The sequence below is a fragment of the Parambassis ranga genome, chromosome 14 (genome assembly GCF_900634625.1).
Source record: "Parambassis ranga chromosome 14, fParRan2.1, whole genome shotgun sequence".
NCBI classification, from domain to species: Eukaryota; Metazoa; Chordata; class Actinopteri; family Ambassidae; genus Parambassis; species Parambassis ranga.
In genome coordinates, this window is record NC_041034.1 from 15,347,568 (window position 1) to 15,366,411 (window position 18,844).

The 18,844-nt window shown below is 39.3% G+C and overlaps 1 protein-coding gene across 1 annotated transcript in view; it reads right to left on the reverse strand.

The window, feature by feature from the left end:
- gabrb4 (gamma-aminobutyric acid type A receptor subunit beta4) overlaps positions 1 to 17,921 on the reverse strand; it is a 34,957-nt gene extending 17,036 nt beyond the window's left edge. Inside the window, exon 1 of the mRNA XM_028421085.1 lies at positions 17,834 to 17,921. Within this exon, the coding sequence (XP_028276886.1) occupies positions 17,834 to 17,906 (73 nt within the window). The 5' untranslated portion in view covers positions 17,907 to 17,921. The remainder of the gene's footprint in view (positions 1 to 17,833) is intronic.
- Positions 17,922 to 18,844: the final 923 nt, after the last annotated feature.

Consider the following 18,844-nt stretch of genomic DNA (forward strand, 5'->3'; position numbering starts at 1 on the left):
CAATAATTATTAGTAGAAAAAATAGGTTTAGTATGTAAAATTAGACAAAATACAACATAACAGCCTCACCGCTACAGCATTTCATGAGTACAAGACTATAGTTGAATATGGCTTAAGCAAATCATACACATATCTTTGTTTCAAGTGCAGGTTTTGTGCTCCTACACTCACACCACATTTCTGTACACATTTTAATACACAAATCCACCTAAAAGTCATTATTGTGGTCCATGCAAAACATACATAAAGCATAAAATATAACATTTTGTGGTATATACTATATTTCTGGTCCTGAACAATTTCAGGCAAGAAATACTTCCTACAAGCCTGACTGTATTCATGACATCATAGAATAATGAGATGTCACATTTCTGCTGTAAAAGTGATTTACCCGCTATCAAAAATCCAGAAGAAGACAACACAAACAATTTAAAATGTGACTAATCTTCTGCTAGCCTGATCAATTATGTGCACATGAACGGCTCTGTAGGGCTTCTTCTTGGAGATGATGGTTAATTTATACAGTTTCTCTTCTAATACTGATAGTAAAATATTAACCTGCGATCCGCTTGACTTAAAAAGGCCATCCATGTACAGTATACTATGTAATCCCTTTTCCTACACTGACTTGTCCTACTACACTAAACGCCCTGAAGCTTTGTCATATTCCCTGACCCATCTCTTTCTAAAAATAAATAAATAAATGAAAAAGGGGGCAAAAAGTAGGACCATTTTCCATTACACTTTGTGAAGGCAACCAGTAACAGTTTTCCCCAAGAGACGTCTAAGTACATTCATTCGCTGGATGGAAACAGAAAGCACCAAATCTCTCTCTCTCTTGCTCTCTCTGCATATTTTGACCCTGCTTTAGTGAAACAGAAGCGTTCACTTTGCCACAACAGCATCCTCAAAATAAAGCTGCTATACCTGCACATTTCCACTTCACAAGTTAAAACCAAGCACCTCCTTAGAAATACCTTTAGATCTTTAAATAAGCATTTCTTTGTTTACAACAAACATTTTAAACTCAAATGCTTTATTCCAAAATAATCACTGAAATAGCATAATATGCTAATTAAAGTCACTGTTTTTTTAATAGTGTTTGTTGGATTTCACATGACAGAAAAGATCACAATGTCTCGAGGCAAATGTGCTGTTTGTGAATAATTGCCACATCTAGAGTAAACAGTTACCAATAATTTTCCAAGAAGACTCTGAATGTGTGAACCTGCTCCGGCTGGCTTGGACGACATCAGCCGTAGGAGCAGCTTCCAGCAGATGCCTGATGATAGGCACCTGCCTCCCAGCTTCTCCTCATGTGGCTGTCCGTGTAAAACTAGGCACAGGAACAGCACTCGGAGGATAGAAGGGATTTACTGAAGGTTTACGAATTTAAAGGTGCCCAAAGGGTTTTTGATGACTACTATCACAGCAGTGTGGTGATCGCATGTCCTACCAGCATGAGCATGGTCGGTGTGAACACTGGCAGACATACATACATGTGGAAATACATGTTGGATCTCCAATAGTAGAGTTAATAAATATAGTATGATTCAAATATCCAGCAGTGTTACAATGTGAAATAAAGAAGTTGAACAACTGGTTTTGTGTGTTTGCATCCTGTCTCGAATGACCCACATCAGTATTTGTACCAGGTAATTTATCATTGCACTATTGGTTTTATATATGAATGGAGGCTGCCCCCATAAAATGAGGATGTCTGGTCACTTTGACACTAAAAGGTAGCATCTTATAGCATATACAGAGGCACTGGCAGGATGTGTCATGGACCCACTACAGGTCAATGCGACAAAATGATTTTTATTCAATCACTGAGAGAATTAACAGTGATGTTCACTAACCAGCACTCACACCGATATAACCATTGCGTCCAGTGAAATGGTTAAAAAAAGCAGCCAGTCATGCATCTTGCTGTGCTTATCATGTTTTTATTCCCTGTTGACAGTTGTTTTTCTTCTTCTGAGCCCTGCTGTCCTCTCCTTTGCTTATTATCTATGTATGCTGTCCTCTTAACTCCAACAATGTGTCGCCACATTTAGCTTCCAGTCTGACAGTCTTATCTCGCTGCAGGGCAGACAAGCTCAACTGATGTAGTGGGCAGTGAGGCTGCCCCATTTAATGTTAGCCATGGTAATGGCAGTTCATATCAAAACAATGTAAGTCTACTGCTGGGGAGTGGCTGTAACATTAAAAGGCATATCCTGAATTTAACTGATGGTGGAACAGACTTTGGCTGCAGAAAGTAATAAGCTGCTAAGCAAAAATCACTTAGTGCCTCCATTATGAAAAGTCAATAGCAACCAAAGCTCCTGATGCACACAATGTATTTGTTCTTCAAAGCTAAGTATACTGTTTTATTAATTACCAGATGCATTATTAGCAATTATACACTCAGTATCCTTTGTTGGGATACACAGTGTTAATTTTAGCCTAATGAAATAAAACATCAGGTCTACCACTTTAAATGCAGGCTTCATCACACAACAGGGGGAGGGAGGCTGTGCACAAAGACACAAAGAACAAAGGTTTTGTTTAAATGCTTAATCTGAGTATCAATGTTAAATGAAAGCAGAGTCAGAACAGAAATCCATCCACATAGAAGCAGAGCACATATATTGCCTGATAGCCTTTGAATTGTGTTCTCCTAAAGTATAAAAATCTGATTGATTTGCTCTATTTGACAGTAATCTGATGACGCGTGTGAAAATCTGTACAGAGGAAGCAAAAATAGATGGATTACCTCCTCCACTAATAAAATCCTCAATCAGTCTGATATCTGGATGCAACCACAAGAGGGCAACGTGATAATATTCCCTTCCTATCCATACTGCTTATGATTTTCATAAATAAGTATAAATTACCAGCAAACAGGTGCTGAGATTAGGGCCTGGGATGATTATTTTGGCATATATAGGTTGAATATGTGAAAAAAAATAAAATATAAATAATATATAGCATAAAGCAATAAATAGCATAAGCAGACCTCCACATACATTTGCACATGATCAGAGCTGACCTAAAAAATGTAATCTTGTATTGCACACATATAAGTGAGAACTGATTAGCCCTTGTTTACCACTAAATCCCTCATGATGCTCACATCTCATGTAAATATGTCACGCATGATCTTTCACTTCAGAATATAAACATATCAACATGGATACATTGCATGTAAATTAGTGACAGCATCGTGTTATTTCAAATATTCTGTCAGTTGTAAAGCCTCCTGAAAACAAATTTGCTGGACAGCAAAGAAAACACCGCCTCATATATATATATATATATAAAAAACTCTGATAATCAACCCATCGCCTAGCAACAGAGGGTTCCATAGCAACTGTGCAGCATTTTCCCCACAGCGTTACAAGAGAAGCATGATGATTTATCCAGTCGAATCTGTGTTTGCTTTTGTTTTCAATAGCTACTGCACTCATGGAGCCCTTTCCTCCAGAAATTAACAATCACAACAAAACAATATGTTGCACCCCACCGAATCTTTAATACAGCGCCCTCAATTATTTTTCATCACAGCAGAGATCTACCAGAACAAAAGCTGAAACAAGCAGAAAAGCCAAAGGGTGTCTTTGACAGGCATCACCTGTGACCAAAAGCTGAAGATTACAAAGTGACAATGACACCTTCATATTCAATTATGGCAGGTTTGGTGCAATTCAGCTCCATTATTGTAGGCCCAGTGTTTTTTTTATGTTGTTACATCCAGCACTGTGCTTCACCAGAAAAACACACTATTGGGATTACTTATTGTATCCATATCGGATCTTAAAAGGAACACAAAACTGTTGCTAATTAAAACAGTCAGTCAGAGATTACAAGAAGAAAACAAGATGTCTAATGTAAAAATATGAATCATTTATACTGAAATAAAAAATAAAACAGGTTGTTGCTTCTTCATCTTCCTGTCACTGAAGCCAGTTCTTAGTATTCTATGTTGTCACAATAGAGAGTGAATTTGGAACCAAAGCCTCAGTTTTAAACATTTTATGGGTATATATAAAATCTGCCCAGCGTTGTGTAAAAAGGTATTCACTCTGAAATGAGTATGTGGCATCCATCAAAAAAAACGTAAATAATGATTTGCAAAGACAGAGAGGTGGTTCTGACAGATTAGGCCACAGTTTTCCACCTGAAAACCCAAAACAATACATATAATGGACCGATTTCAGCTCTGATGTTTAATGGCAGATGTTCAATGGCAGCTGTGACATATATTTATTAAAGCCGCAGATGAACAGTGAAGATATACAACATTTCATAATGTACATGCTTCAGGGTTGTGAGGGGCTGGAGTCTGCAGTGGGCGTGAGGGTAAACCCTGAACAGATCACTATAGTCTATCACACACACATACACACAAACACATACTGATAAACATATTCACACCTACGGGCAGTTTAGAGTTTCCAGTTGACCTAACCTGCATGTCTCAGGACTGTGGGAGGAAACTGGAGCGCCCGTTTGGAAACCAGCACAGACGCGAAGCAAACTCCACACAGAAAGATGACAGATCTGAACAGATTGTTAGGTTTGAACTCAGGACCGTCTTGCTGCGAGGCGACAGTCTGAACCACTGAAGCAGCATGGCGTGCAGAAGCATTTTTTTTACCAACACATAACACTTCTCTACACAAATATATTGTGGCGGAGAACAAAATGTCTGTGCTGTATAATTGCCTCTCCTCCAATGTAGAGCCTTGTAGCTACTTTCAAAATAAACTGCTTGCGTCCACACAGAGAAACAAAGTATGTCACACATACAAATGCAAACAATAAGGTAATTTCTATACTTTCTCCATCTTGTAAATGGATGATTTTATGCATGGAACCATTAAGAGTGTGTGCTTTCCCTTTAATATTTGAATTTAATGTGTGTTTTTTTGCAGAATTAAAGCAAAGGAAGGACTGTGAAAGGCCATTCTGCACATTTTTGTCACTCGTATCGAAAGCCCGGGATGAAGGTTTGTCTTAATTTAAACACGTCAAATTAAGGTCCTTGATGAGGCTGATAGGGACAGAGAGGAGGTGATAATGCTGAGGGCACACAAAGTGTTGATTGGCATTGGTCGAACACTATTTAAAAAGTCAGAATTACAGCATTTTGTCTCTGCCTAGAATAAAAGGAACATCGAATTGTTTAGTCCTACAGGACTGTTCGTTCTGCTTAGCTTGAGGTCCATCAGTCTGGGCAGACAACATATCTTTTTTTTTATTATTATTACGGCTATAATGGTGTTAGAATAGGACCGCTGCCAATGACTTCTAATGCTACATATATCAAGTCTGGGGTCTATTAAACCCTGAAAATAAAGACCCACAAAGCCTACAAACATGTCCAGACCCTCACCAAGAGACTTGGTTAGGTTTTGAAAAAGATTAAAGTTTGGGTCAAAACCTGTTACATACTTCCACCTGCAGCAAGAGTCTCACTATTCTCTTGACTGTTTTGTCGATGAGTCCCATCCCAACCAGCAGATCCATACAGTTCAACCACCATAGTTTTCTTCTGGTGAGGACAGGCTGATAATAACCTGTACAGAAACTAGAATTCAGAATGCTTCCTTGATCTATCTAGCTCATATTTCTATAATATGTTATAATTATAAAATTGCCTTTTATACTGATCAAATAAAATTGATTTGGTATCAACTGTCAGGCCTTACTGTACAGCTCAGTCTACACAGTGCACTGTTAATGCAACCATGGGTAAAAAAAAACAGACAGCACTATGAGACTGCTGATAGCCAGTGAATAAAAGGGAATCATTAAAGCAGCTCTGGCATGAGGGCTGAAAAGGACAGAAGAGGAGACAAAAGAAAATGATGAGGTAAAACAGGAGAGCAGAAGCAGTACATCACAGGAAGCCAGAGAGACAGAGGATAAGTAAAGGTGGCCTCATCTTATCGTCCTATCCTGTCACAAACCTTGGACCTGATAGATGAAACCTACTTAGATTCCACACTAAAAAGCTGAAAATGAACGATGCTTCCTTACTTACATATACACAGATTTTGTCAGTGAATTATGAAATGCTGCACGTATTACCAGCAGAGTTTCCAACTCATAAATTACAATCCCACGAGTAACATTATGAAAGTACTCCAAGGAGATGAAGAGTGAATTAGAAGGTTTAGTAGATTTTGCTTTCAATGTACAGAGTGTGGTATGTGTGAGATGATAAATAAATGATGATTAAATAAGTGTCGGGACACAAAAATGGTTTCTAACTCAAAAGAAGAGATTTTGCTTTTGACGTACTTTGAAAACATGACTGGTGTATTGTTTGCTCTACACAGTGAAAAAGCAGCATGCAGATTTTTTTTTTATTTTTATTTCCCTCAGGCTATCAGCAAACTATTGGCTACAGAAGTTTATGATTCATTTAATAGTTCTCTCTGGTCCCGCTTATTATTTATTTACATATATTCTAATTTATTCAGCAAGTCACACATTGACACTTTAATCAATGCCACTCTTTCTACGTTCCCCTCTGATAATAAATTCAACATCTTTTTCAAACGAAACCTACTTCTGCTCTTATAGGGAGCTTTCTATTAGGAGTTCTGTCTTTGTTTCTTTGCAGTGCCATGAATCTAATCTCACGAGTAGCCCTACATGTGCAGTATAAATCCCAGCAGCCTCAGTAGCATGCCATCTAAGTAAGTCCTGCTGAAACTGTCTGTGTAATTACATTAACCTGCAGTAATTATGTGTAGATCCTCCTCACCGATCATGGCTAATATGTCTCAGGAGAACAGGATTCATGAATTAGTTCTCTATTAATATATTAATTTGTGACCCTTATGCTAACTCCTCTGTGCACGCAAGTGAAAAAAGCCATTTGACGGATTGTTATTAAATGATCTGTTTTTACTGTTATATTCACCATGCAAAGAAAAATGCCAACATAGATCCTAAAATTTGACAATGTTTTTTTTACATGTTAAGCCTAGCAACAGAGAAGCAAGCGTTTTACTTTTACATATTTTCATCCTTGCTAGTTGATGCTCTTCTACTGCACTGCCATCTAGAGATTAGAGTTCATAAATCTACACATAAAATGCTGCGACACCAGAAAAGAAAAGGGAAAGTCGCATTGTACAGGTGAGATACAAAAAAAACCAGAAACTTAAAAAAAGACATGACAAACAAAAATCAACAGAGCTGGATAAGAGACTAAATGACAAACTCAAAAACAGGGGGGGGGGGTATATTAAAAATAAGCTGCATGAATGTAATGGAGGAAAACAAAATAAACTCACAGAGACCAAACAAAATAAATAAAAACTGGAATCAAAAGGAAGTGTGACAGTGTGTGCTAGTGTGAGTGTGTTAAGGAAGAAGGAATGAGATGAGAAACACAGAAAGTGTGTTGTGCTAAGAGAAAACTTCAGTGGGTTTGGCTTGTCACTCAGTTGACACGTACAACTATATTTGAAGTAGAGAGGCATGTGAATGGACAGATCTGTTCCTGATAGGTTCCAGGGCTCATTTTTAAATGAAGATAGTCCACGAGATGTTTTACTTTATAAATACACGAGCCGTTCTGTCACAAACATGCAGAAAACAGGATGTCCTAGCAACTTAAGTCATTTCTAAATGTCTACAAAGTGATTGACAACTTATAGTGCAAGTATACTTATGATGTCAAAGCCATAATGGAAAAGAAAATCTTGAATAATAGATCATTTTTTGAAAGCATGCCCTTAAAAACAAACAAGCCGTCTACACAGTTTCTTTAGTGTGATGACAAAGTTGAAAATGTTGAGCTGGGGACTGCTTTTGCACATTTTCACATAAGGATATTATGATTATATTCTGGGAATGTGCATTATTATCCTTTCTTTTCAAATGTGGCAGTAAAACTGCTTAGGTTTAATAAATGATATATCTGCAACAAGCTTCTCCACCATTTTCTTCACCCTTCTTGGTGATGAGTCCTGCTCTGAAAACACATTTGACAAGCACTGTGTTCATTGATTCATGGACACTAGCTACAGCACTTCAGTCAAAGAAAAAGCAACCACTGCTGTCATGGGTGGGGAAATGTGTTGTCATCCATTAGTGCTGAACAAAGCATCAGATTTGACAGATAAGACGCCTTTCACAAAACTCTCAAACCAAACTCCATTAATAAGTTACCAGGGTGTCATGTCCCAGCAGCTGTATTTGTCCACATGATTCAGGAGGGTCCTACAGGCCACAAGTATGGTACTGTAAACTGATAATGACAATCCCATGTGTTTATAAGCTTTCCACAGACTAAGCTCAAACATCAATATACATCCCTCTTACTACTGTAATGCGGCTACATGCGGCTGCATGTATCATAATTGATAATACAAAAAAAATATGTCGGCAGAGATATCTTCTATATCCAAACACCTGAGAGTGCATTATCATGAATGCACCATGCTTTACACAGCACGAAGCAGAAGTGCTGTTGCTATGGTTACAGTATGCGCAGTTGAATAGACATCATGCACTGATTTAATGCAACAGTTGACTGTGTCTGAGTCCCCCCCGCTTGTTCACCCATTCTGTGTCTCTATAAAGGACACCGAACAGTGAGCAGTAAATTGAGATTTGGTACTAATCATCATCATTTCGCATCATCACTGTCAGCTGTTGTGTCGTGCAACGGGCAGACTTGTATGAAATATGCGCGTTGCATTGTGGGATCGACACATAATGAAAACGGTGTAGAAGCAATGACCATTTTATTTTTCATCAAGATAAATGGAAACATTTGAAGTCACTATAAAAATGGATAAATTATCATTTAAGAAAAAACTGCTTCAATATGTGTAATATATGAATGTAATTTGTCATAGGTGGATTAAACAGAGGGAAACTGTATGTGTATGTCACTTGTCAACAACATATGTATATGCTGAAACATCACACACACTATATACAACTTATTTCCACCTCAATATAAAATCCTTAAATAACATTTGTACACTATACAGACAAAGCCTAATGCTTATGTTTTACTGTTGGCTACATCTACACACCCATCTTGCTTTTTCCTCTTGCCCTGCATGATGCACACATCATTTTTTTGTGGATACCGGTTTTATATGGCTGGCTGTTGGGGGGGATGTTCAATAATAGGGTGGGCTTTTAAGCGTGCTTCCTGGTAGTGAAGCTGACAGCATCTATCTCCAGATGCTGTAAATGACATTTTTTCCTCCTTGTTTATCTATGTGAAACAATTGGATAGCTGCATCTTGCCCTTGGCCAGCCTATCGTGGCCTTGTCAAGGGCACACCTCCCATCAATCACTGCAGGTTCAAAAAGTGAGTCACTGGGGACCTTAGGAGGGGAATCAAAAAAAAAAGGGAGGGAGGGGGGTAAAAATGCCCTGCCCATGCAGGATGCCTCACCAATGCCTGACCCAGGGTTTTTGCACTTTGCAGTCCACTGCGATACATTCTGGTGCAATTCTATCAGCATTTTTCTCCTTCATTTCAAAGTTGCTGAAAACAACACTTTGAATGGGAAGATGAAGTATGTCCTTTCTCCTGCATGCTATCTCTCGGCACCCTTGCCCCCCTCTGCCTGCCTACATACACACCTCATTTAATTCAAATAGAAAATCTAAGCGAAGGGAGAAGGAAAAAGCGCCCAGCTTGAGCATTTTTTTTCCCTGTGTTTCCTCTGTAATAAATCACTCTCTTCATCAGGATAGATATCACTTGAACATGCCCCAACATCCATCCTGGGATTCTGACAACACACTCCTGTTTTGCGCTGAACAGGCATTACTATGAGACTGAATTACGACATCCTCTGCTATCAGTCCATATGCAAAGCAGCCCACCATTTGACATGTGGAGGCACACAGACTAAGAGATTGTCCTCAGTATTGCTAAAGTGTCCGCTGGCCTTGATAGAACTGCTTCCATATATCATTTAATAGCTGCAGCTGCCAACATGCAGGTTGCAGCTGATGCCCTGCACACATCAATCTGCAGCCATGTTAACGGAGGGTAAAATAATGGCCTGAGAAGTGATTTCTGTAAATAGCTGAACATTGCTGATATGAACAGCATTTTATCAGTTATCTAAAAAGGGTAATCCTCAGATCACTTACATTACACAAAGTGCTGCAGCTCCTGCTGTTACTAGCATATCTGAGCTCTCTGTTTCATATTCGGTCAATTAAGTGTCCATTCTACTCACCAGTTTCACTGCAACTGATCTGCAGTTTCATGGCCACATTTACTGCCTTTCCATTACAAATGAGATCAAGCTGCAGCTGCGACTCATTTGGGTCAATGGGAGATGACATCAGTAAAAATCCAGGCTGCATATGGTAGACAGGCACAGGTACTCTGATGATACGGCCACAGGCTGAACTGGCAACCCGCTGCATCAGAGATCAGGTGCTTACAGTTTACAGCCACAAGCTGCCGTACAGATACAGTCTGGTTCTCACATCCCTGCGGTCCTACTACCTTTTTACCATAGCTTTTATTGAACTGAATATATATTGATCCTCTAATGACATTTGTAACCACTAAAAGGCTCCTGTCAAGTTCAACAGCCTGTACATTGCTTGTGTCAATATGTCGACACAACATGCCAATTTATTGACGTGTATGATGGTGTCGTTAAGTGTGAAAATTTTTGCCCAATCCGAGCTAAATAATGTCCTCTGTATTAATCTTAAGTATTCTTTTTTGTTGTTATGAGCAACTTGGCTCAATGAACCATTGAGCACACAACTAACTGAAGCTCCTCCTCACACATGCACTGCAGCACTGGACATCACCTGGAGGAGCTACATGTGTGAACGCAAATGTCACACTGAGTCTCTGTGGACATTAAACTGACCTTATGTGATGTCCAGTTTAGCCAATGCGTGAATAGAGTTGGTATATGTCTGGAGAATTTACAGTATCAATGTTATTGGTGGTGCTGCTGCTGCTGTTGTTGAGTGTAGCTGCTTTGTGCTTTTTCATTGGTCTCTATTGTTTATTGATTTCTTTGATATGTCCAAACACATGTAGTTTTGACAGACTGGTTTTTCTTATGCACACTCCCAGACCCAGGTACCGTGCAGAAGGAGCAGGCACACCAAAAGATTCTCCAGACTTTGAGTTTTTTTTGCTGCATGCCTGAAGATGCTGTTCCCACCTGAAACTAAAACCAACTGTATGGAGATGGTTTAAGGTGGAACAGCAGAGATCACCCACATTCTTTTGTTATTTTATATCATAATACGGGGCCATATATTAGAATAGGAGAGCTTTGTTATTTAATGTTATGATCTAATCTAAGGAAGTATTAAACTGGCAAAACACTGTACATTACAGGTGGGTGCTTTATGGGATTTTTCAGCCTAAAATGTATTTTACTTCACTGCACTGATAACCTCTACGAAACAAAAAAAATGCTTCATGACCCCATAGACACCCCGCCGGGACTCTCACAGTCACCTCTTTAATGCTTTCTGTTTTATTCTCAGTGGAGCTATACAGTATGTTGCTGTGACATTACAGTCCTAGGACAGGATGTGTACTTTTCTGTCCTCTCTCCTAAAAAGGTACACAGGTGATCTTTTACTAATACATGTTGTGTAAAAATCATTCCCATCTCCACTGAACCCTTAAGTCCTTAGTGTGAAGTTAACAAAAGTAATCAGAAAAGATCATCTTTGCAGTTTTCATTAGTCACATGTGTTTCTAAAATCTGCATGGCAATCTTACACCAACGGACGACACTTCATAAATTAGCCCAGAACGGCACCTTCTGTCAGACATTCACAGTTTCTTCAGTTTTCTTTGTCATCCTGTTTATGCACGTTGACAGTATGCTCTGCGAAATTCATTTTCTCCTCGCTGCAACACTGACAAAATACCATTTAAGGCACACTAAGCCAATATCACTGTTTATTACACACAACAAGGACAGAATACAGAGGGGGAGCATGGCTTAGGAAAGCATTACAGAAGTGTATTTGTGCTGATAATCAAAATGATTTTCCGTGTTGAGTATAGAGGACAGAAAGACAATGTAAATGCTGACATAATCAGCAACCACTGCAAAGAAGCTGAACAATATAAAACAGCCACATACAGTATACATACAACACACCAGTGCACTGTATGTTGTATCTAATTTAATCAGCATCTGTGATTTGCCATCACACAGATAGGTGTTTTATGGCTTTCCTGCAATACAAAGGGAAGATAAATGTCCACTTTAATCAATTAAAGAGCTTCAAACCCTTTGCTGAAACATTTTTAATTTAAAGTTGCATGTAGTACAACTTTCACTCTCATGTAATCACATTAAACACCAGCCAGTGTCTGGTATGTCAGACACTGATAGCACCTCAATTTATGATGCACATAAAGATTTTTATTTGCACATCTTTTTAATTAAAAAATTAAAAAATCTATGTTTTCATTTATGTTACATGACTAAAATCACTTTTTTTGTTATTTGCATTATGTAGTAGCCAATTGGCATAGCGATTTAAAAATACCTTCTCTCTATTCCAAAGTCACCATGTTAGAAGTACTTGCTTCAGAATACCCTCTGGACATTTGCAGACTATATTTAGTGGGCAGACTTTCAACTTCACTCACTGCTCTTCATGTTTAGCTCTTGAATTGGAACACACATTTTTCCATGCCTTGTGTTGGCCCCCCAACACTCAGAAAATTATTAAAAATAAAGAGATAAAAAGTGCACGGCAGGCTTGTTGGTTCTTTGTAGTCTAGAGCTGTCTTATATACACTTGGTCATGGCTCAGCAGGAAGGATGGCATGTTCACTGCGTTTGTGATATGTCACCTTTCATGCTTTGTTAATGGTGGAAGCTGAGATCATAAAACCCATTCGTGCGATGATGACAGCTTGATTTGAAATATGTCCTCCAGAAGGACGAATGTGTGAATGAGGTGATAGCAGAGCCGGGTCCTTTTATCTCTTCCAACTGACACTATGTTTGTTTGTTTTCTTGTTTTTTGTATTTTTGTTTTTATTCATATTGGGAACATCACAGTGGCTCATATTAGTCTTGTGAAAGTGTAGTAACACTAGTTCTACATGTGCAAATCAATATGGCTACAGAAGCAGGGTCGTACCACCCTGCCCTTTTACTGACAAACAGGTCAAACCCTAAAATGCCTAACTAGCTCATATGCAGAAAACACAAAGAGATAAATAGCTTTTTTAGAGCTTTACAGTGACTGGCATCTACTTCATCATTTTAATTTTAAATTGTAGGAGTTTGAAACAAGTTGAAATACACACATATTAAAGAATAATTCTATAATCTACAAAGAAGAAAATAGCTAAGTACAGTACAGAATCAAACCAGCTTAACAACTTGAAATATTAGCCTCATTAGCTGTTCAGAGTTCAGTATTAATGGAACATTTTTTCTATTTTTGCTGTTTTTAAAGTTATTTCAATAATACAAGATAACACTAATATTTGTAAATGTATTGAGACACAGGTTAATAATTAAACAGGCCTCTTATGAAACTGATTTAGCTAGGTCATGCATTTCATTACTCTACTTAGTAAATTTATTCAGATACATTTTATGGGTCATCAATTTTATGAAAACCACTTCATCATACAGCATGCAGAGGCCATGTGTCAGAGAAACTGCACCACGCCTTTCAAAGAGTCTGAAAGGTACCAAGGTGGCCTCTGTTATGGAGGATAGGCTGCACTTATAGTCACGATTTTAGTGAAGCAGGCAGACAACTTGACGGAGGAATAATTGTTTGATGCAGAGACATGCAATTGTCTGCAAAGCCCTGCAGTGCATTCATGTATGCATGCATGCAAGGCTTTGTCGGTGAGACCTGTGGACAATGATCAGATGGACTTTTAAAGTCAAATGATGTCTACTTTTGTAAAGATTGGATGTCAGTATTGGATGTGCCATAATTGATCTGATCATTCACTGCACAGTTTGTAACACGAAGCACTATAAAAAAAGCTATAAAAAAGGTTAGTTGGAAATCAGCATGCGTGAAATGTAATGTTGCTGCAACAGGATAATATATTAATGGCACAATGGCAGAACAGAAGTGGAAAAAGAACTTCTCTAGTCTCTTTGGTAAAAACATTGATGATACCAGGCAGAAGTGATGCAGCTGCTAGAGGTTCTGAAAAAATGTCGACTGCCTACTAAATGGTTTTATGTCAAGCAGAGAGGATGACATTGGGTTTTAACTCATAACTGTTTTTCCATCTCATGGCCATGTAGCCTGAGATGACGCAACACACATGAGGAAAGTGTCCCTGGAAGATCCCCCTTCACTGTCTGAAGTGCTTATTCTACTAAACCATTAGAGGCAAGTTGAATTGAAGCTGTGCCCGCATGACATATGCCATTCTGTTCCATGAACCCTCCATAAAGGTCGCAGTTATAGAATGTTATCCCATTGTCTGTCGCTATTAGGGAGGCTATGGAGTGTAAAACCTGCTGTAATTTGGCCGTCAATTCATTATGTGTGAGCATCCATAATTCCAGGGACAGATGAACAACATCCACCAAAGAAAGGTCCTTGTAAAATGTAAGATAGACCAGAGACACTTGGACTGACCAGACATGTGGCAACAGACAGGCAAGGCTTTCAGATGAATGGTACCCAGATGATACTTATGGATTTCCTCCATGATTTGTGATCAGTCACATTGGAGGTACAGCCATTACGGTCCCCCAGCGGTTGCATCCATCTTTTAGACAATGTTTGTGCTACAACAAAGTATTGAGTATAGGACAACATAAGGTCCTCTTCTAGTCTGTAAACTGCTATGCAAGCTTAGAGTCCAAATAAAATACTGTCCAAGAGGGACAGACATTGCAACAAGTTACATGCAGTGACACCACAGGCAGTGTCAACTATTGGTCATTATGATGTCTCAGTGTTTCCAGGATCCTTTATGAGCTTTGCATATTCTTTAAACAGGTAGACCCACATGGTCAACTTTATAAAAGGTGTCTGAAAACCATAGACACTATAAATAGAACTATTTAAACGGCCTGATCTTAAATAGGATCTGGGGACATCTGTGGTGATTTTCTACTTTGTTCTTCCACTGGATAGAGCCATAGTCACACTAGGTGGCTGAAGTACCCTTCTTTTCATGCCTGGCCCAACACTCTTTAGTACCTAATCCAAATTTGGAAGGTGCAGAGGCGCATGTAGAACACCTTACAGCAGAGTGTCCATTGTTCACTGGAAATCAGGGCTGACTGCCACCAACACTTGGCCAACCCTGTGCCACAGAGGGACAACAGTCTGTTCTTCCTCAGCACCGTGAGGTCTATCTTCCCATTCATTCACACATCCCCTGATATTATCTGCCTAGCTAGTTACCATGAACAATACCATTTTATTTATATATTTACTTCTAGGAACTAGGGCCATAAATAACCATTAAATATGCAGTATGGAAATTGCAATTCAGCTGAGCATCAAGAGGTTGACATTTGGGTCTCTCGACCATTTCAGAGCTCTTCTCTTGACATCTTGCTTGGCTTACAGATCAATAGAGAGAGGACAGGGGGGCAGTGTCTGTGCAGAAAAGCTGCAGAGTGGGCTTTTCATGGGGATATACTGGTGGTAAAGCGACCACACATCTGTAAAAACCATATGGCATCACTCTTAGCAACCTCTTTGCAGCACCCTATAACCACCAAGCTTTGTTCAATTGGCGCACAGTTATTTCTTTGCTATTCCTTGCTATTTCTTTTCTAATTTCAAACATGGGTGTTGGCCAGGCTCTTAGACACAGTCAGTGTCCAGCATTGAATCAAATTAAAACCCTTTATTCAATGTGTAGTGCTGAAGGTCGTCAGCAGTTGTGTCACGCCAGAAGTGGCTGACTGATGTTGAAAATATCAAGACATGATGGACTACAGCTCCCTGGCCTGAGGGGAAAAGCACAGCTACTCTCTGCCTGGTGTATTCTGTAAAACTTGCTCTATCCACCACAGAATATCCACAACCTGCCAGACATTGGCAGCATATATTCTTTGCTTTGAACATTTGTGTCAGTATTTTTGTGCTAAATTGAGCAGTGTGTGCACCATTTATCTGAGCTCATAATTCACTTTGTACTAAATATATATGACTAAGCATTGTATTATGGCAAAGTTCATTTCATCTAGTTGCTTGATGTTTAAATCTACCTGCTGAGTCCATTTTGTGAACTTTAACAAGAAAAATGTGCTACAAGCTTCCAACATTTAGTTGCTTTTTGCCTGCTTCGTCACTTGAGCTTCACAAACAGTGTAGCTGGTGAAGAAGACAATCAACCAGAAAACCTCTTAAACCTCTTAGTATTTTAGATTTGTTCAGAAGGCTGCCAGCTCTCATGAAAGCACAAATTGAAAGACCAGAGAGAAAACACAAAGACCTGGTATTTGGACGCACGACACAGCTATGGAGCTACATAAATGGGGCTCAGGAACGTGTGAACATGTTACAGATACTCTGACTTTGAAACACTGTTTGTTTGCATTTAAGTATAATTCTTTTAAAAGGACCAGGCCTTGTTGGCTGATAATTCCTTGGCTGAGCCTAAAAAAAATAAATGTGAAACTACTGTTGAGCTTTAAAAGCTTGTTTCCACTGACAGAATGTGAGAATGACATTTCTTTCCTTTTACTAAAACTATGAAACAATGCAGGAATGGCAGCACTCCAAAACACAGAGTGAAGACTTAACCTCAACTGTAACATATTTTTTTTTTACAATACCTAACATCAGGCTAACGCATCTTGGCACATAAGCCTTCATCAGAGCATCTGTTTTTGGCAGAGCAACCAACCAGACGAAGGTTATATGAGGAGGCGCACCTGCTATATGTTTTTCACTGCTTGCTCTCATTCTTATCAAGTGTGGTGTAGTCGCAGCACTGACAAGCTGCTGCCTGCAGCAGATTTAAAACATTCTGCTGAACAATATCAGCACAATTTTGATTGGATCTGGTAAATAGAATGATAAGCAGCCGAGTAACAAACACAACATCCATTTATGTGGATATCCTATTCAGTTTATGTTGCGTCATCATTCAGATATTTTTAAGTGGTCTTCCAGAGTCTTAATGGGCTGAAGGTGGTCACTGCTTATTATACTCATGCGTTATTACACACATGAAACCGCTAAGGTGTGTTGTGATCACAGTTAAAACAAACCAAAGGATGCATATTAATATAGCTCAACATTCCTTCATACATGTTTGAATGTGTAGCCAATACCAGAATCAGTTAATCTGGTGCTGAAATGTCTTCTATATTTGCATTTGGTATACTGCACTGACTTATCAGACTCATGACTACGGCTGTCAGTCATTGTTGAGTCATGACGTCGTTTGTTAGCATCCTTGCACAGACCAGGCCCCACATGCTAATGTCAAAACAATCAAAGAGGAACCATCCTTTATGTACACATCCTGTACATTGTAGGTACAGATGTCATATGTGATTTGCAAAATCCCTGTGCTGTTCCTGAATGCATCTATTTACATACTGCTTGACATCTATTGTGGTTAAAAATATCACTAAACTTGAAAATGTTTTATCAAAACAGACTATACAGATTATACAGATTATAAAAGCAACTGTGTTTGACTGCTGTTCTCCATGTGCACCCTACACCTTGAAGAGCAGCCACCTTCAATATGTGAATAGATGCATAGTAATGACATGGTAGCAGTCACTTCAGAGCTTCGCCGATATCGTGGCCACACCTTGACATATAAACATAAATACCTTTGACAAGCAGAGTCTCAGATGCAATCTCAGCACCTACCTCCAAAATCTGGCCTTAAACGGATGTCATATCCCTTCAGCAACTTGTCCACGGTGGTCTTGGCCACAGACATTCCGGTGCTTCCAGTGGAGGAGCTGAGGACAGAAAACACAAGAGACATTTTTTTTAGGCAGAAGAAAACGAGGAGTGTCTGATGCTTTTGTCACAGACATTTTGTGTCTCCTCAGAACACCCACTGTACAATGACGCCTGAAAAACATTGCTGCATGAACTCTGTGTTCTGGACATTAATGACATGAATGAGGAGGACTTTACGTCAACAAGGTGAGGCTTTCAAAGAGGGAAAGGATGGATTTTATTATGTTAAACCTGTGCATCACACTTCAATTTGATGTCCATTAATATCTAAATATAAATCTAGACGAGAGGTGGAGGGTGTGATGGTGACACACCTGTCAGGCATTTTATTGATGTCAGTCCTTTAAAATAATGCCATTAAAAGTAACAATGTCACTGTTTTTGGCTGCCCATCAGCTTAGAAGCTCTGTCATATCCACAGGCTCACATTTAAATAAGTACAGGCCCAGTCGGTCTAAGCCTGGAGACAGACTGCTCCCAGGAGGAATGTACAGTCCGCTCCAGTCTGACTGACACCTATAACATTAGTGCCATGACCTGCATCACCTGACCGAGACCAGCTCTCTGGTTGAGGTTCCTCGTTACAGTAGTAGAGGGTTGCAGAATGAGGGTGGGGGGGGGGTGAGTTGAAATTGCTCCCTTGGTAGGAGCACTAGCCCTTGGCTCCGTTAGGGAAGCACTGTTCAATTAGCTCATAGGTAGTGCAGCTGTTCATCAAGCTGGCCAGTTCCTGGACTTGTAAGGAGTTGCCACTTGAAAGCATCCTCAAAACACATGCAAGATTACACCCCCTAACTGACCCCAACACACTCGACCCCACCCCACACTTTTCATTTGGTACTGTGATAGAATCAAAACGTCAAGAAAGTGCAGCACAGTTCTCAGTGAGCTCCTCAGAACTGTAGGATGTAG